Raw genomic sequence first — 20,436 nt, 5'->3', positions numbered from 1 at the left:
CTCTTCAACATTCAAGAGGAGGGGAAAGGACCTTAAGATCTGAGGTACCCCACATCAGAGGGCCTAGCTCAGGGGTAGGCAACCTTGGCTCTTTTATGACTCGTGGACTTCAACTCCCAGAATTCCTGAGCCAGCATGGCTCAGCTTGGAAACCTCTCGCTTTCCCCTCAGCGTGGCTTTCTCAGAAATTCTGGGAGTTGAAGTCCACGAGTCATAAAAGAGCCAAGGTTCCCCACCCNACGTACTGACTTTGGGGATGGCAAGAGTCCTTGATTGAGATGGGTGGCTATAGAAATGGAATGGATGGATGGATGGATGGATGGAAGTTGAATGACCTCACCCATGAAATCTCTTCAACATTCAAGAGGAGGGGAGAGGACCTTAAGGCCTGAGGTACCCCACATCAGAGGGCCTAGCTCAGGGGTAGGCAACCTTGGCAACTTTAAGACTCGTGGACTTCAACTCCCAGAATTCCTCAGCCAGCATGGCTCAGCTTGGAAACCTCTCCCTTTCCCCTCAGCGTGGCTGGCTCAGGAATTCTGGGAGTTGAAGTCCACGAGTCATAAAAGAGCCATGTTTGCCTACCCATGGCCTAGCTAGACCTCTCCACCCCCCCACCCCCCTTAAACACCACTTGGACTGGCCACGGTACCTCCCCACACCGAAATCTTTTGCACTTTTTGCACTTCTGTGATGGAACAATAGCTGGTCACTTTTTCCCCTTCCTGTGTCAGCAGGATGACTTCTAATTATAACCTCCTGCTATGTATGAAAAAAAAAATACGCTAAGCTCTGTGCTGGTTGAGCTGTGCTAAGGGGTGTAAGCTAATTAAACTCAGTTGTAGTAACTGAGCTCTTTGAAATATTTAACAGACCCTGCTGGATGCTAGACAGAGAGGCTGACTGACAGTTATTTGAGGCACAGATCAATTACCCCTCCCGTAAAGAATTGTGCAAGAAATAGCACCTGGCCTGGCATACTTGTGGAGAAAGTAGCGTATTAGTGAAAAATCCAGAACCATTAGTAGGGATTGAGCAGGTTTTGTGGGCGTGCAATATGATTTATGGATCTGAGGATTGAAAATATATGGACTACTAGGGTTTGAAAGGATGTATATACCTCTAAGAGAGAGACAGAGGATTATAAGATGGTAGAGAAAGCAGGAAGATGTGTATTTCACAACTCCTTTTTTTTGCTTGCTTATTTTTTAATTTTTCCCCTTTTCTTTAGATTTGACTCTCGCTGCATGTAAAATTCTAAATAAACATCAATAATAATAATAATAATAATAATAATAATAATAATAATAATAATAATAATAGCAAGGGTAGTACCAATAGTAATAGGCACCTTGGGTGCAATCCCAAAACAACTTGAGCACCACTTGAACACCATTGGCATTGACAAATTCGCCATTAGTCAATTGCAAAAGGCGGCCTTACTAGGAACTGCTTTCATCCTGTGGCGATATCTGTAATACCATCAAACATCCACATCTGCCTATCCCAGGTCCTAGGTAAGGACTCGATAGGTAGACAAAATGCCAAATCCAGTCTGAACATCTGGCTGACTATGCGATGATCCATAATAATAATAATAATAATAATAATAATAATAATAATAATAATAATAATAATAATAAGAAGAAGAAGAAGAAGAAGAAGAAGAAGAAGAAGAAGAAGAAGAAAAAGAAAAAGAAAAAGAAAAAGAAAAAGAAAAAGAAAAAGAAAAAGAAAAAGAAAAAGAAAAAGAAAAAGAAGAAGAAGAAGAAGAAGAAGAAGAAGAAAAAGAAGAAGAAAAAGAAAAAGAAAAAGAAAAAGAAAAAGAAAAAGAAGAAGAAGAAGAAGAAGAAGAAGAAGAAGAAGAAGAAGAAGAAGAAAAAGAAAGAAAGAAAGAAAGAAAGAAAGAAAGAAAGAAGAAAGAGTGGGATCTTAAATATAACTTGGATAGTAGATTATACCAAAGATGTGTTCCACCTCTATGGAATAATGGCTATAAATCACTTTGATACATATAAATTAATAATTCCCATTTTTTGGCTGCCCGTATTTGCTTTTATTAGAATGTAGGTCAGGATTGAGGCTTTAATCCTCCCTGTAAGAACATTAACGGTGAATTCTGGTGTTTTTATGCCAGCCGGTTTTTGCCATAAATGTGACGTGCTTAGATTGCCCAGGAGATTCGCTATTTAATGATTCCAGGGTTTTGTTTTGTTTTTTCAAAATGCCCCAGACAAGTGAAGAGTTAGGCCAGAAATGACTTCTTTAAATTCTTCATTAAATGGGTGACAGAGAAGATGTAGATGGGTTTGTGTGGTCCTTAGTGTTCTTTGAGCTTGTTTTCTTGCAGACATTTCATGACCGAACTAGGTAACATCATCAGGGCTAGCAGGCAGCAGGGTTTGCTGTCATTTTATATACAAGTGGCTTGCTCTGTCGGTGTTGGTGGGAACATTCTGGGTTCAGCCAATCGAGAATTGATTGATTCTAATCCATTCTTCCTTGAATAACAGAATCACAGAGTTGGAAGGGACCTTGGAGGTCTTTTAGTCCAACCCCCTGCTCAGGCAGGAAACCCTAGACCATTTCAGACAAACATTGGTCCAGTCTCTTCTTAAAAACTTCCAGTGTTGGACCACTCACAGCTTCTGGAGGCAGGTTGTTCCACTGGTTAATTGTTCTAACTGTCAGGAAATTTCTCCTTAGTTCTAGGTTGCTTCTCTCCTTGATTAGTTTCCATCCGTTGCTTCTTCTCCTGCCTTCAGGCGCTTTGGAGAATAGCTTGACTCTCTCTTCTTTGGGGCAACCCCTGAGATACTGGAAGACTGCTATCATGTCCCCCCTGGTCCTTCTCTTCATTAAACTAGACATCCCCAATTCCAGCAACCATTTTTCATATGTTTTAGCCTCCAGTCCCCTGATCATCTTTGTTGCTCTTCTCTGCACTCTTTCTAGAGTCTCAATATCTTTGTTTTTTGTCCCCACCAACATGTACCAATATTTTAGCTAATGCATTTTTACTTAATTTTTTACTTTGAGTCACCTTCCCAATGTTGGCTCAAAAGCAGGTCCGATTCCTTCCCAAGCCTATTGTGGAGTAGGCTGTGGTTTATTGTTAGCTTGTTTGTTTGAATTGGTAGCTCCTTGACTGGAGTATTGTTTATTGGTCTAGTGTTAATCTGGGTGTTAATCTCTGCTCATCTGGATATTGATTGCTGGCAAGGAGGTGCGTGTAAACCTCGACTTAATAATAATAATAATAATAATAACGAAGTTGGAAGGGACCTTGGAGGTCATCTAGTCCAACCCCCTGCTCAGGCAGGAAACCCTATACCATTTCAGACAAAGTTACAACAAGTTCATTTAGTGATGTTTCAAAGTTACAACGGCACTGCAAAAGTGACTCGGGACCCCTTTCCACACTTGCGACCGTTGCAGCATCTCCATGGTCATGTGACCAAAATTCAGAGGCTTGGCAACTGACTTGTACTTTTGACAGTTGCAGCGTCCCGGGCTCACGTGATCACATTTTGTGACCTTCCGACAAGCAAAGTCAACGAGGAAGTCAGAGTCCCTGTTACTGACTCAACAACTGCCGTGACTCACTTAGCAACTGTGGCAAGCCAGGTTGTAAAATGGAGGGGGGGGAAATCCACTCAGCAACTGTCTCGCTTAGCAACAGAAATCTTGGGCTCGGTTGCGGTTGTAAGCCGAGGACTTACCTGTATTCTCTTCCCTGGAAGATGATTTTTCTCCATTTTTCAAGGAGACAGTTTTTCAACGATTTAACAAAGAGTGTTACTGCAAGGATGTAGTTGAAGCCCATGTGCACAGTAAAACAAGAAGCAAAATTTAAATTGTGTCTGGAAGTTTTTTATTCCGCCCACCCTTTCTTTCCCATAGATACCCCCTGATTGTCAGAATGGAATCAGGAATGTAAAACATTACTGTTGATTAGGCCAACGAGAGGCAACATTTTAGAATTTTTGTTGTCTAGTTAGATTGATCGACCAGTTTAACTTATTGCTAATAAAGCAAACCAACTAACCAGCCAACAAAACACATCCAAAACACATCCCCATCTCTACATTCAGGTCATAATTCCAGGCCAAAAAGGTATCCAGATGATCAGACTTGGGAATAACTAGGAATGTTTATTAAAAAAAAAATAAGAGGCTGTCTGAATTTGGAAAAAGAACCGCTTTCAAATAGTCCACGAAAATTCTCCCATTTATATCGGCTTGGTACAGAAGACAATAAAAATACATATTTATTTTTACTCAGTGTTCAGGCTTCTTTGCTGCCCATCTTGTGTAGGTATAGTTCCAACTTGATACCGGATTTTCTGTTTTGTGTGAATTTTCCTTCCAAGGAATTAGATACGTAAATTCTTCTTTATGGAAAGCATTTTTCTTAAGCCAGATTTATCCCCGCTAATAAACTCTAATCATTTCTTCTGTAAACAATGCTTTGTTTTTTTCCAGCAAGTTTAGGAAACAATCATCCTCAGATAATTACAGTCTTTAGAAACGTGGCGTTTAAAGCATTATGTGCTGCTTGGAGAACAGCAGCCTTGAAATAGCAGGGTTGAGATGCGATCACCCAGGCAAGGAGAGGGCAAAATCCAATTCTCTTTTTATTTCTTTCAGGCCTTACATGTCCCTGGGAACGCTACGGGATCAAGTCATCTACCCCGATTCAGTGGATGACATGCATGAGAAAGGATACCAAGACCTGGACCTAGAATTTATCCTACAGATAGTTCATCTGAATCATATTATTCAGAGAGAGGGAGGTATGCAATTTTTTTTCCCCCTGGGAAAATATGGCGCATCGTTAGGAAGTTGGGATTGCCAAGGCTGACAAAACCAGTTTCAGCAAAGATCTCCCCCATAGCCTGAGCCACTTTTATGGGGTTCGCGGAACTCTTCTTTTGAGTTGACGAAGGTTGCCTTACAAAGGATGAAAAGAGTTTGTCAAATACACAGGAAGCCCCTCGTGACTTTTATGTGTCTTCCCGAAGGTTGGAACGCTGTGATCGATTGGAAAGACGTCCTGTCTGGAGGAGAGAAGCAAAGAATGGGGATGGCTCGGATGTTTTATCACAGGTAAGTCTTGCTGTGATTCCTCGCCAGCCAGGGGACCTGGCAGCTGAGTCTGAGGAATCAGAGGAGGAGGAGGAAGGTCCTGGAGTGACATCAGAGTCAGAGGAAGGCTCTGAGGAGCTCCAAGACTTACAGTCGGACGAGGAGCCTGGCCCCTCTACTCGCGCTCAGGCTGAGACACAGCTGTGCTGGAAGCCTGAGTTGGACAGTGATGAAGAACAGCTGGGACAAATCCCGGATGCACAAATGCGCAGGAAAGAGAAGCGAGTAGGACAGAGGAATGCAATGGGGTGGCTCCAAAGGCAAAGGAGAAGGCATTAGGAAGCCACGCCTGGGCTGAATTATAAAAGGGAAGGTGTGGGAGGTGCTGGAGCCGTTCGTGTGAGGATCTAGTTTCCGTGGACTGTGTTTGTTTGCCTTGGATATTGACTCAGGTCTGTGAATAATAAAAGGAGATTGTTTTTTTTCCTGCGGTTCCAGCCTGCTTGTTGGAAAAGAGGAGTTTCTCCTGGTGAGCATAACAAGGACTCACGTAGGCTGGGATAGAACAAGTCTTAATATTTTTGATTTCAGTGAGGATGGAATAGTTAGTATATCGCCACTGATTGTCTAAAGCAGTCTTTCTCAATTTTGGCAACTTTTTGGCATAGCTGGCCGGAGGATTCTGGGAGTTGAAGACCAGCCATCTTCAAGTTGCCAAGGTTGAGAAACCCTGGTTTATAAGCACCTGATACTATAAATGCAAGCAAAGAATTAACAACAACGGGATCCAGCAAAGCAAAAAGAACGAGACCTATTGAGTCACCTCTTGGTGTGGATTTCGTTCAGAGAGATTCTGAAAAAGGGAAATAAAAAACGCACGGGCGGCAACTGGGTGTCCTCCAGAAGCTATGGATTCTATCCAATGTGTCTGGCATGATGCAATTTATCCCGTGCCACTTTCCAAGGACAGTAGGAGGCTTCCTCCGGGCTCTGTGAAAAGCCCTCAGTCAGCTGAAAGGAGGTAAGACGAAAAGAGGAGATTTCAGCCATATCTTCCTCCGGAGATCTGCAAGAAGGGAAAAAATAGTCGTTTTTAATGAGAAACGTGTGGGTTGGAAATGGTGTGAGTGAAAAACGAGCAGTGGTGTCGATAAACAGCAAATATAAATATTACTGGCCTTTGAGAGGAAATGAAACAGGGACACCCATCGACGCTTCTTCTGGCAATCCAGTTGCGTTGAAGCGGAGAAATTGTCCATCCTGGGATCAGGAGAAATGTTGTTAAGTGAGTTTTTCCCCGTTTTACGACCTTTCTTGACACCGTTGTTAAGTGAATCTGGCTTCCCCATTGATCTGGCCTGTCAGAAAGTTGCAAAAGGGGGTCACACTGCTCTGGGACGCTGCCACCGTCATAACTATGAACTAATTGCCAAGCGTCTGAATTTGGATCACGTGGCCACAGTGATGCTGAAACAGTCATAAGCGTGAAAAACAATCATAAGTCACTCTTTGAATGGCAGTGTCAACGCTGCAAATACTGTATATTCTTGCTTTGACAATATGCAGAACTGTCTGGTATTTTTATAGTTAAATCTGGCAACAGTGAAAGGGGAGGAGAATATAAGGAAAGCCCGGGAAAAAGGAACTGGAAGTGAATCACATCTTCCAAGTTAATTGGAAGATGTGAATCATGACCCCAAAATAGGGGAGGGAAAAATGCCTGGAATGTTATGTGCAACGGAAGAGAAAATCAGATCTTAGCAATCCACCATGCCGTTCTGACATCTCTGTAACCTTAATAAAGGCTTTTAGGTTAATGAAAAGAAATGCCTGAGAGTTCTTTTAAGTGTTTCGTTAATCAGACACATGAGAGGCAGTTGTAACCTCAAACAGTCACTAAAAGAATGGCCGTAAGCCGAGGAGTACCTGTACAGTATTCAGGGGAACAGCAGAAAGAAAAAGAATAATCGTGTTTGTCTTCTTTGCAAGGCCGAAATACGCGTTGCTAGATGAATGTACCAGCGCTGTCAGCGTTGATGTGGAAGGAAAAATATTCCAGGCTGCAAAAAGTGCCGGCATATCCCTGCTTTCAATAAGTCACAGGCTGTCTCTTTGGTGAGTCACTATAAGAGGAATATACGCTTCCCTCTTCCTCGTCTTTCCGTGGGGCATCACATAATGTGGCTTTGAGCCTCTACTGCAGACATGTCAAACACAAGGCCTGGGGGCCGGATGCGGCCCGCGAAGTGGCTTCATGTGGCCCGCGAAGCCATCTTGGAAACATTGAGGGAACGGCCCCCGCTGCCTTGGCCCTGGCCCAGGCCGGCCGGGAGCCAATGTACCATTTTGTGGTGGCCATCTATGCTGAAACGCATTCAGTCTTAGCTCCACAAGGCCGTCTGGAAACAGCGAGGAACCAGTCCCTGCCGCATCGGCCCCATCCCCTGGGTGCATGCTGGGGAGGTGTCCCCCTTTGTGAGGAATGAAGAAATGCACCATCGCCTGGAAGTGGCCAGCAAATGGCCCTCGCCTACTTCACATATCCGGCTTGATGGGCTCCAGGGGAGGGGTTTCGGCAGGCAGCGGGGCGCTCTCCTCACAGTGCCGAGAGGCTGGGCTGGGCGGCGCAAATCCAAAAAGAAACGCGAGGCCGCCCAGCACCTAGCCTGCCCGGTTTCGGCAGGCAGCGGGGCGCTCTCCTCACAGCGCCAAGAGCTGAGGCGGGCGGCGCGAATCTGATGAGAAGTGCAATGCTGCTTCGCCCCCAGCCTGCACAGTTTCAGCAGGCAGCAAGGTGCAAAGCTGGCGAGCTTCGCACCGCCCAGCTCAACCTCTCGGCGCTGTGAGGAGAGCGCCCCGCTGTCTGCCGAAACCACGCCCACCCAGTAGGCCACACACACTCCATCCACGCCCACCCAGTAGGCCACACACACCCTGGCCACACTCACCCGGCCTCCCGAGGGCAACCGCAATGCTGATGCGGCCCTCAATGAAATTGAGTTTGACACCCCTGCTCTACTGCTTAAATAAATAGTAACTACAGAGTTCTTACACCTTGTCATTTGGAAAGGGTTTCCCGGTCAAGACTTCCCAGCTTTAATCAGCGGGAACGACGTGCCTCCAGAAGTTGAGGGTGCTTCTTCTTCTTCTCTCCATTTAAGAAGAGACTGGACAACCCATTTCTCTGGAATGGGCTAGGCTAGGGGGTTGGACTAGAAGACCTCCAAGGTCCCTTCCAGCTCTATGCTGATTGATTGACCGATCGATTGAATTTCAGTGGAGATTTTTAAGAAGAAATTGGACAGCCACTTGTCTGAAATGGTATAGGGCAGGGGTGAGGAACCTTGGCTCTTTTATGACTTGAGGACTTCAACTCCCAGAATTCCTGAACCATGGTATAGGGTCTCCTTCTTGAGTGTGTGTGTGTGTGTGTGTGTGTGTGTGTGTGTGTGATTTGTCTAGAAGACCTCCAAGGTCCCTTCCAGATCTATTCTGATTGATTGATTGAATTTCAGTGGAGATTTTTAAGAAGAAACTGTCTGAAATGGTAGAGGGTCTCCTGCTTGAGCAGGGGGTTGGACTAGAAGACCTCCAAGGTCCCTTCTGTTACTCTGTATTCTGTATCTTATCCCCCCCCCAGGGAAAGTTGGAGGGAGAGAGTACCAAACTGGCTATAAAGAACTGTACAACCCAGTTGTGAGTATATACAGTATTAACGCAGGGGTCCCGTCGCTCGATTTTATAGTGAGTTTTTTCCCCCCTTCCCTCTTTTTATTCCGCAGGAAGTACCACACGCACTTGCTCCAGTTTGACGGAGAAGGAGGCTGGCGTTTCGAAGAGTTGGACACCGCTATCCGCTTAACTCTGAGTGAGGAGAAGCAGAGACTTGAATCGCAACTGGCGGGGATGCCAAAAATGCAGCAAAGGCTGAATGAACTCTGCAAAACCCTAGGGGAAGATTCTGTGTTTAAAACAGTGGATCAAGGAGAATAAACCCTTTAGGATTCTCCCCCTGCCCACAATTTTTTTTAAAGTATATATATATATATATATATATACACACCTGCACTTTGTATTCTAAGATGCTATGATTTACCTACAGGACGAATTTACATTTACAAGGTGGATTGCCCGGGTTTTAATGGCCTTTGAATGTGTTGGGCTTCACCTCTCATAATCTGGTGCTATTGGGGGGATTCTGGGAGTTGAAATCCAACAGAATTGGCTAGCCCAGGGGTAGTCCACCTTGGCTCTTTTATGACTCGTGGACTTCAACTCCCAGAATTCCTGAGTCAGCATGGCTCAGTTTGGAAACCTCTCCCTTTCCCCTCAGCATGGCTGGCTCAGGAATTCTGGGAGTTGAAGTCCACGAGTCATAAAAGAGCCAAGGTTGCCTACCCCTGGGCTAGAACAATGATGGCGAACCTTTTAGAGACCGAGTGCCCAAAAACTGGCCCCGCCCCCACTCCACCCTCTGCTCCGCCCCCACCCCGTCCCCTACCCTGCCTGCCCCCAGGGCCACTCACCGCCTCCAGGGCCCGCCGCAGATCGCCCAGGCAGCCCAGCAGCGCCGTGGCGGCCACGCCCTCTGCCCACACCCCGCAGCATCAACTGTGTGCGATGGGGCGTGAGGGCAGAGTCTTGTCTACGCTGCCTGGCTGCCATGTCCTTGGCTGCGCTGCTCCGCGTGGCCCACGCTTGGGGGCGACTCTCCTCCAGGGGGGCTGCTGGTGAGGAGGGGGTCGCGGGGGGAGGCGAGGCTGGGGCAACGGCACGTGTGCCCACAGAGAGGGCTCCGAGTGCCGCCTCCGGCACGCGTGCCACAGGTTCGCCACCACTGGGCTAGAAACTAGATGCTTCAGAAAATGTGTCGTGTTGGGAAAGGAAGTACTGTTGTAATGAATCTTAGTTTGTATGTTGGTGGGTTTGCTGGGTGTGAAAACGGGGGTCTGGAAGCAGTGTGAAAAGCCCAATTTCTTAAAGGTGGGTTTTTTTGTTTTTTCTCCCAAAAAGGCAACTGGATTTTTTTTTTTTTGTATTTCCTCGAAGACGTTCCTTTGAGACTTCAAGGCAAAACAGAAAGTCCACTTGCCTTTTTGAAAAGAGAGGAAAAAAAACTCGTTTGAGACAAGCTGGATGACTTGAGAATTTCCACAGATGAAAATCCCAATGAAAAATCATACGTCCTTAACTTAATGACAGTTCGTTTAGTGACCGAGAGGTACGACGTCACTGAAAGAAGCGACTTAGGACTGTTTTTCACACTTAACGACCGTGGTCACGTGATCAAAATTCAGACGCGTGGCAACTGACTCATATTTATGACGGTCGCAGTGTCCCAAGATCATGTGATCCCCTTTTGCGGACTTCTGACAAGCAAAGTCAATGGGGGAATGCCAGATTCGCTTAACAACCCTGTCACTAACTTAACAACTGCAGTGATTCATTTAACAACGGTGGCAAAGAAGAGCGGGGCAGAACTCTAACTGTCTTGCTTAGTAATGGCAATTTTGGACTTTGATCCTTTAAATTGGCACTGTATTATCGTTATCTTCTTTTATTCCATGTCTGTAGAGGTTGATCCATGAGCCTGTTCTTTCGCACTAAAGCTTTCTGGCGTTTGAAACATTGTTAACCCAAACAAAAACATCCTTGCCTGATCAAGCCAGGATTTAGAAAACAATTAAGCCAGCTTGCAAATTTCATCTAAATAATCATAGATCCTGTTGTAAGTCGAGCTTAAGGAGAACAGAATTTTGCCAATTTTGACAAGCTGAAAGGCAGAACATTCATTAGTTGCAAACTTATTGGTTTTTTTTTAAATTAAACATATTTTCCTCCTGATCATCTGATGTTATTCAGGTTATTACATGTACATGTTCTGAGACTTTTGAAAGTTGCTTTAAAGTATCATTCTATGTTACCGTTTAACATTGTCATTAAAATTAGTAAGAAATATATCTCGTCCTAATCAAGGGATCAAATTGATTCAACAGGAGATGTAAGAGTTATCCCTAATTTGATGAAATGTGTGGAAGAATTGGAGTGCACGCGTTGATTAGCTTTATAAAATTAAATGAACCAATGTGACTTCACAATTAATAATTATATTTGTCTATAAAGGTTTAATTGCATCCACAAACTTGATTTAATATGCTCTTGACAAAGTGGCATGTTTGGAAGCAATAAATTTTGCATGCTATATTAAGGTTATAATTCTGCATTAAATAAATTAAATTATTTTACTTTGTCAGAGTTTCTTAGTTATTGGAAAAACACAATATTAAAACGTTTTGACAATGCTTGCTGGCATGACAATTGAAAGTTGTTGGCATATAAACTTGAAGAACACTGGAGAGCTTTCAATATTTGTTAAAATGAAGGTAAGTAGCAGTGATATAAGTTATGGCCAGACAATCTTTAGTCAAAGAAAAACAATAGATTTTTCTGAATAGTTTTTTTAGGTAACATCATCATTGCCTGTTGTTGCTTTCACATTGGCTCCCAACTATTCTAATTTATTCTATTCTATTCTATTCTATTCTATTCTAGTCTATTCTAGTCTAGTCTAGTCTAGTCTAGTCTAGTCTAGGTCTAGTCCAGCGGTTCTCAACCTATGGGTCGCGACCCCATTTGGGGTCGATCGACCATTTCACGGGGGTCGCCAAGCAAGGCTGTCCACCATTTTTTTTCCCCTTTTCCGGTGGGTGCCTTACCTCCCTTGGGCTGGGCCAGCTGGTGGTCGGCCTGCTCCGTCCCTGCCGCTTGCTAGCTACGCCTTGGCCGGCGCAGGGGGTGGAACCACGCATGCGCAGCGCTCCCGGCAGGGAAAGTCCTCAACTTACGACCGGTTGGGTAGTCCTTGACTTACGACCAGTTTAGTCCTCGACTTACGACCGGTTTAGACCTCGACTTACGACCGATTGGGGGTCGCGGCATTAAAAAACTTGAGAACCACTGGTCTAGTCCATTCCATTCCATTCCAATAGTCTAGTCTAGTCTAGTCTAGGTACAGTCCAGTCCAATATTCTAGTCTATTCTAGTCTAGGTCCAGTCCAGTCCAGTCCAGTCCAATATTCTATTCTATTCTATTCTCTACTCTACTCTACTCTACTCCTGCATTCTATTCTATTCCATTTCATTCCATATTTTCTATTGCATTCTATTCTATTCCAGGGGTTTTCAAACTTGGCCCTTTTATGATTTGTGGACTTCAGCTGGCTGAGGAATTCTGGGAGTTGAAGTCCACAAGTCGTAAAAGGGCCAAGTTTGAAGACTTCTATTCCATTCCATTCCATTCGCAATGCCAGCCTGAGCCACTAGAGGGCTCTCACTGGCTCTCAAGCGCTCGCAATAACAACCACAACAACGGACTGCAACAGGGAGCAGTCGAGTTGCCAGGAAGAAGCAGGCAGCCATGATAGGGGCTGGGAGCGAATGAGGGGCACTGGCGGGCAAGGGGGAGAGGTGCTGATTCCCCACGAGCAATAACCACGTTGTGTCTTCTACACGCTTGCAGCGCTGTTTCTGAAGCTGTCGCTATTGTCGCGTGGCCGGCGGGCGCCGTCAGGAGCGGAAACGGGAGACTTAAAGGAAACGGACCGGATGCGGGCTCGGCCGTGCTAGGAAGCTGCAATAGAGACGAGATCGGAAGAGCCAGGCAGCCATGTTAGGGGCTGTTGAGTGGAAACAGGCGGAGCGAAGCGAAGAGGCTCTCGCCTCGATCTGGTTTCTGTTCTGATCAGCCTTCGCCGCCAACATCACGAGGGAGCGGCCACGCCGGGAGGATAGTACAAAGCAGAAGTGGAGGACTGCAATAGAGGTAGGACAGGAAGAAGCCGATAGCCATGTTAGGGGGAGCCGAGTGGGAACCGGGAGAGTACTGCGCGCAATCGTTCCACCACTCCCCTTTGGCTACGCTTGAGCGTATTAGCGCAGAGAACGGGTCGTTTTTGCATCCATACCGCACTTCAGGGGTTATTTCTGGAGATTCTCCTCTGGGGTTTGTTTTCCCCGCAAATCTCCGGGAATATTTCCAGAATTTGGGCTTGACATTATTTTACCTCCCCAGCCCCGCACTGATACACAATTTGCACAACCCCAACTTGTGGACTGAGCTGCAACTGGAGGGATTAATTCAGAAAACTCAGGGCTGAAACCTCATAGTAAAACGCCAAAGCCATATCGTGGCTTATAAGCTTTAACCAGGTTTCTTTAATCACCTGCAACGCAATTATTATTATTATTTTTTTGAAAGAGATCATTTCACTTCGCAGACCTCGCCTTATGACCACAATTCAGCCCGAAATTTCCACAGCTAAGAGAGGCGGTTGTTGAATAAGCTTTGCCCCGCTTTACGACCTTCCTGGACACAGTTGCTAAGCGAATCACGGCAGTTTTTAAATTAAATTAGTAACTAACGTGCTTGTGAGGAGAATCTGGCCTCCCCGCTGACTTTGCTTGACAAGAAGTGATCATGTGACCTGGGACACTGCAACCGTCATAAATGCGAGTCAGTTGCCAAGCATTTGAATTTTGATCATGTGACCGCGGGGATGTTGCGACAGTCATAAGTGTGAAAAAACGGCCATTAAGTGACTCTTTTGAGTGCCGTTGTCATTTCGAATGGTCGCTAAGCAAATGATTGTAAATTGAGGACTACTTGTATTTTCATGCATCTGAACAAGGGGAAACTGTCCAAAACAATGTATTTGTCATTAATTTATAACCTGTTTTTTTTGTAAGTGAAAACAGTCAAACTAGTATGCAATAAATCATTTTAATTTGGTTCTGAACCTCACTCATCTCCTTTTTAAACCATCAATACCAGCAACTCAAGCAATACAGATTTTGTCAATTTAATGCTTGTTTTATATGTTGTTGTTGTTGTTGTTTTTACCAAAAGATAGATTTTGGTAAAATTTCTTGTACCTAAAAATACTTATTTCAGTTCAGCACAAGTGTACTCTGAATTAGTCCCAATTCTGTGGCTCAGAAGTCAAAACTCCCAAGAAAAAAAGAGTACATTCTTAATGTTTATTTTATTTTTAAAAATGCTATTGCAAATAGAGAGTGCTAGCTTTGGCATCCAAATACATTACGTGGTTTCTTCTATATTTCCTCCTCAGCAGATTTTTTTTTCTCCTGTGGAAAGAAAAATGATGGAAGAAATGAGAAAAGCTGAGTGGTTTCCATATGAAGGATGTGACATAAACGAATGAATAAACGCATACAAAAGAAGGATTATCTGTAAAAATCTTGTCTGGAAGCTTCTTCCTCAATGTGTAATTTCTATTTCAAATTCAGCAGACAAAGGTAGGGTCCTAATTATTTTTTTTTAACAGTTGCCTTTTTTATTTGCAGCCGAGTTCCTGCATCATGCGACTTTTTCTTTTATCTATTCATCAAATTTCATCTTTCGGATTTAAAATTAATTCTAAAATTATAATTCAGTGGGAAGAGATGCCGCAAAGTCCAGGGACAGACTCCACCATCAGCTTTTATTTCAAAGAATGATTGTGTCATTCCACTTAGACCACGCAGATGTCTTTAGAAAATTGAAAAAAGTCCACAGCTCTCATTTGTTTTATTTATTTATACTGGTTATAAGTAGCCAAGTCCAACAGACACTAGTATTTAAGCTATACCTCCATACAGGGTTGTGCTTGACTTACAACTAAAATTGAGCCCAAAATTTCTGTTGCTAACTAAGACATTTGATACATTAATTTTGCCCCATTGTATGACCTTTCTGTGGTTATTAAGAACTGTGGTTCTTAAGAACCACAGTTATTAAGTGAATCACTGCAGTTAAATTAGTGACATGGTTGTTAAGTTAATCTGGCTTCCCCCATTGACTTTGCTTGTCAGAAGGTCGCCAAAGGGGATCACATGATCCTGGGATGCTGCAACTGTCATAAATACCAGTCAGTTGCCAAGCGTCTGAATTTAGATCACGTGACCATGGAGATGCTGCAACGGTTGTGTGAAAAACGGTCATAAGTTACTTTTTTCAGTGTTGTCGTAACTTTGGACGGAATTCTGGGAGTTGAAGTCCACAAGCAGGGGTCTTCAAACTTGGCCCTTTTATGATTTGTGGACTTCAACTCCCAGAATTCCTCAGCCAGCGTGCCTGGCTGAGAAATTCTGGGAGTTGAAATCCACAAGCAGAGGTCTTCAAACTTGGCCCTTTGATGACTTGTGGACTTCAACTCCCAGAATTCCTCAGTCAGCCTCCATTTTGTTTGTTAGATTTAAGACAGGGGTCTTCAAACTTGGCCCTTTGATGACTTGTGGACTTCAACTCCTGGAATTCCTCAGCCAGTATACCTGGCTGAGGAATTCCGGGAGTTGAAGTCCACAAGTCATCAAAGGGCCAAATTTGAAGACCCCGGTCTAAACTTTCATGAGGAACACCAACAGCAGAAATTTGCCTTCCAAGAAATGATGCTTTTTTTCGCAAGTAAATACAGCAATCGTTGTTTGCCACCAATATTTACAAAGATCAGACGGGCCAGGAGTCTAGAAAGGCAAGTATTTCTGTTACACATTTGCAAGTTAAGTATACATTTGTTTGTTGTTAATGCAAGTGCAAAACTAAGTTAAGGAAAATCCAGGTTCGGTTCTTAAGCCTTCCTTATAAAAAAATAAATCATGGGACAAACTTTTGAATGCTCCGAAACTGCCTGGGACCTCAAACAACCGTTGCAGCTGAATAAATTTTTACAACCTAATTCTATGCTGATAAATAAATCTTGCTGAGTTCAGTATACTATTGTATTGTATTGTATTGTATTGTATTATTATATTATATTATATTATATTATATTATATTATTATATTATTATATTATATTATATTATATTATATTATATTATATTATATTATATTATATTATATTATTATATTATATTATATTATTATATTATATTATATTATATTATATTATATTATATTATATTATATTATATTATATTATATTATTATATTATATTATATTATTATATTATTATATTATATTATATTATTATATTATATTATATTATATTATATTATATTATATTATATTATATTATATTATATTATATTAATTATATTATATTAGATTATATATTATTATATATTATTATATATTATTATATATTATTATTACATTAATATATATACATATATATACATATATATTATTACATTAATACACACACACACACACATATAAAGCTTCCTCCTTCCATTATGTATTCAAGATGAACAGTGATTAATATTTATGTTACTTATATGTAAGGGTGTAGGTCTATACATATGTTGTATATAGTATGTTTAAATGTGTGTTATGTATGTGTACATAACGTATGTGTACACTTTGAGAGCAAGCAACTAAATTTCATTTTTAATGTGTGCCATTGTGCCTACAGTAAAAAAATGACAAGGCTTTCTCTCTCTCTTTCTCTCTCTCTCTCTCTCTCTGTATATATATATATATATATATATATATATATATATATATATATATATATATAATTACCATGCACAAGGCCCTAGATGTTACTACATGATGACAACTCATCTCTAGATTTGTCTTGCGTGCCGTGATGACACTACCACAAAGGCGAGGCTGTTAGCAACCCTGTTAGTTTTAGAGCGTTTTAGATTGCACCAGATTCTAAAGATATATTTAAAATCCTGCCCTGCCATGAAGAGACGGTCGGAGCTGCTGCGAGGGAGATTCTCCAGGGCTCGTTTTGAACACTGTAATCAGCCCTTAAAGATAGCTTAATGCATTCCACGCCCACGCTTCAACCACAGTGGAAATAAAAAAGAAGAGTTAAGAAAAGGACACTTGGGTCTGACTTAGCAAGGCTCTTTCATGACATGAAAAAGGAGGTTTCAAAGCACGGGAATGCTACAGAAATTTCACTTCAGTTTCTGCAAACAAGAGACATCTCCGTAGGGTAAACTGTACGGTAGTCAAAATACATGAGCCCATTTGAAATAATAGGTCAAAGACAAAGAGGAAAATCTACATTAAGGGTGCTGGAAGCAAATAAGATGGAAATGTTATAACAGGACTGTTATAGATGTACTCGTGTATACAATGCCCCTATGAATAATATTACGCTGGCCCCATTTTAGATAAAAATTTAGCACAGCGTTTTCAAATCAGGAAGTTAAAATATTTTCGTTTTACACCTCGTATTAGTCCTAGCTTTGTACTATGCATTGAATACGATTCAATATTATTGCATGCGTACACACACACACACGCACTCACACAACTGTTAATAAATCAAAATCAGTAATTTAATACAGAGAGACCACGACTTGCAAGAGTTCATTTAGTGACCGAATTTGCAACGGCCGTGAAAAAAAGCGACTTACGACCAGTTTTCACACAATGCCATTCGCAGCATCCCCAGTGTCACATGATCAACATTCAGACGCTTGACAACTGACTCGTATTTATGACTGTTGCACTGTCCTGGAGTCAGGTGACTTTTTGACCAGCAAAGTCAATGGGGGAAGCCAGATTCACTTAACAACCGTGTTACTAATTTAACAACTGCAGTCCAGGACTACCTGTAGCACAAGCACTGTTGTCTTATACCAGGGGTAGGCAACCTTGGCTCTTTTATGACTTGTGGACTTCAACTCCCAGAATTCCTCAGCCAGCATGGCTCAGCTTGGAAACCTCTCCCTTTCCCCTCAGCATGGCTGGCTCAGGAATTCTGGGAGTTGAAGTCCACGAGTCATAAAGGCCAAGGTTGCCTACCCCTGTCTTATACATTCAACACCCAGTTGATAAAGATCTTAAAATGGCATTTTGATTGGTTCTGATTTTCCGGTGCAGCTTGAGAAACTGGGATAGGATCTGTCAACGGTGCTTTGAATTTTGAGACGTGAAATAAAATATACTTCAAATAGTTGCCTACAGAAGGTGTTCCAAGCTTTGAATTCGCAACAGGATTCTTTGTTTTTCAATTCTAAGCCAGAAATTAGTAGAATACGTTGCCTTGGACTGAAATATACATGAGGCTGTTAGTAACCAAGGGCGGGCTACCTAATTTCCCATGATTAATGGTTTCCATATGCTCAGGAGATGCATAGAAAAAGAAAACTAACAACAGGCAGTAAATTATAGCCCAGCCTTCAAAGAGTATTCCCCAAAAACATTAACTGAGGCCAGTGATATTTCAGTTATTTAGGATGAGTGAATATAAAACAGCCTTATCGAGATACGTTCTTTTTTAAAAATGGTAATTTCTCCCTAACTGATGGGGAATTGTGGAAATTAAGGGCTAATGCATCAGAGGGCTCCATGTTTTGAGCTGTTGGATACAATACATTTCTTTTTTCCAGCCGGGTCCTGTTTATAAAACATTTGTATTCATGGTATATTTTGTATCGAGATACATTTTTGTTTATAAAAAAAGAAAGCTTTTCTTTTTTATAATAACTGAATTTAATTTAAGGTCCGATTACAAGAAGTTAAACTATTTTAAGGCTTCTGATGGAGGACCACAGAGATGAGGTATAATTTTAGGGGTACATTTGTCGTGTCTGGAGGACAAAGTTGGTTAAGGTGGGAGGCGTGACAATTTATGGGATTAGCAAATGTGTTTTGTTACACACCTGTCCCAGGTAGACAGTAGGTGTGCTCAAGAAGGATCGTCAAAAAGCTGAAACGTTTCTTTCACCGGTTTTGGAAATGTGAATTTTTTTTTTATGATTGGGACATCAGCTTGTCATAAAGTGGATCCGTTTTATTGTCACAAGTCAATGCACCACAGAAATAAACACCAAAATGAATATATTCATATTTATTTCAGACTGAATGATTTGAAAAAATGAAAGCTAAACCTCGGTTTGTCTTGCCCATGATCAGAAATTCATTGATTTTTGAAATTGCAGGGTCACTTTCTTCAGATTTTATTCAGGCGTTGCTTGGAGGACGGTTGAAGGTGTTAATTGTGGTTTTCAGTGCCTGACAATATACAACGAAAGTTTGACCTTCTGGGAGATAGAATGCAATAAAAAGGTGAAACACAAGGGCAGCTGGTTCACCCTGACTGTATGAATGCTCTCTTGTGTAATGCATGTCGCAGGAAGAAACTTGTCTGAACTTCATTTCCTGGCACAATAGCGGTGAGGATGCACGGTGTGTGCTTGGTGTGCACGAATAAAATAAATTCAGTAAGCCTTAATGAACTAAATATCTTCATTTAAAGGCTAAAACATATGAAGAACGGTTGCAAGAATGGGATATGTCTAGTACAGGGTTTCCTGCCTGAGCAGGGGGTTGGACTAGATGATCTCCAACGTCCTTTCCAACTTTGTTTTAATTATTATTATTATTGCTCATCGCACAGTCAGCCAGATGTTCAGACTGGATTTGGCATTTTTGTTTACCTATCAAGTCCTTACCAAGGACCTGGGATAGGCAGATGTGGATGTTGGATGGTATTACAGATCTCTTCGCAGGATGGAAGCGGTTCCTAGTAAGGCCGCCTTTTGCAATTGACTAATGGCGAATTTGTCAATGCCGATGATGGTGTTCAAGTGGTGCTCCAGTTGTTTTGGGATTGCACCCAAGGCGCCTATTACTATTGGTACTACCCTTGCTTGCCTTTGCCACAGTCTTTCTATTTCTATTTGTAGGTCTCTGTATTTTGTTCTCTTCTCCAGTTCTTTCTCGTCTATTCTGCTGTCTCCAGGCATGTCCACGTCCACTATCCAGACTTTTTTTGTCTTTCTTATCGACAATTGTTAAGTCCGGGGTGTTATGTTGCAGGTGCTTGTCTGTTTGAATTCTGAAGTCCCAGAACAATTTAATTTTATCATTTTCTATGACTTTCTCTATTTTATGATCCCACCAGTTCTTGCTTACAGATTATTATTATTATTATTATTATTATTATTGCTGACATCTATTTAAAAATAGCAGACCTATTTTCAAATTGGGTTTGAAAGGCGCTAAACATTGTTCTTCTTAAGTTACATTTATTTGTAGCCTGTCTTTATTATTTTTACAAATAACTCAAGGCGGTGAACATATCCACACATCTTCCTCCTCTTATTGGGTTGAGAGAGAGAGACTGGCTCAGAAATACTCAGCTGCCTTTCATGGCTAAGGCGGGACTTGAACTCATGAGCTCTTGCTTTCTAGCCCTTAACCCAGTGGTTCTCAACCTTTTTAATGCCGCGACCCCAACCGGTCGTAAGTCGAGGACTAAACCGGACGTAAGTCGAGGACTAAACCGATCGTAAGTCGAGGACTAAACCGGTCGTAAGTCGAGGACTACCCAGCCGGTCGTAAGTCGAGGACTTTCCCTGCCCGGGAGCACCGCGCATG

At 42.4% G+C, this 20,436-nt stretch overlaps 1 protein-coding gene across 1 annotated transcript in view; it reads left to right on the top strand.

Annotated features, from left to right (window-relative positions):
- Window positions 1-9,080, top strand: part of LOC107296329 (ATP-binding cassette sub-family D member 2-like) — a 32,277-nt gene extending 23,197 nt beyond the window's left edge. The window contains exons 7-10 of the mRNA XM_015825671.1: window positions 4,650-4,795; window positions 5,024-5,108; window positions 7,077-7,202; window positions 8,870-9,080. Coding sequence (XP_015681157.1) covers window positions 4,650-4,795; window positions 5,024-5,108; window positions 7,077-7,202; window positions 8,870-9,080 — 568 coding nt within the window. The remainder of the gene's footprint in view (window positions 1-4,649; window positions 4,796-5,023; window positions 5,109-7,076; window positions 7,203-8,869) is intronic.
- The last annotated feature ends 11,356 nt before the right edge of the window (window positions 9,081-20,436 follow it).

The sequence above is a fragment of the Protobothrops mucrosquamatus genome, unplaced genomic scaffold (assembly GCF_001527695.2).
Source record: "Protobothrops mucrosquamatus isolate PMUCROS unplaced genomic scaffold, P.Mucros_1.0 scaffold2750, whole genome shotgun sequence".
NCBI classification, from domain to species: Eukaryota; Metazoa; Chordata; class Lepidosauria; order Squamata; family Viperidae; genus Protobothrops; species Protobothrops mucrosquamatus.
This window is presented reverse-complemented; position numbering and strand designations above follow the sequence as displayed.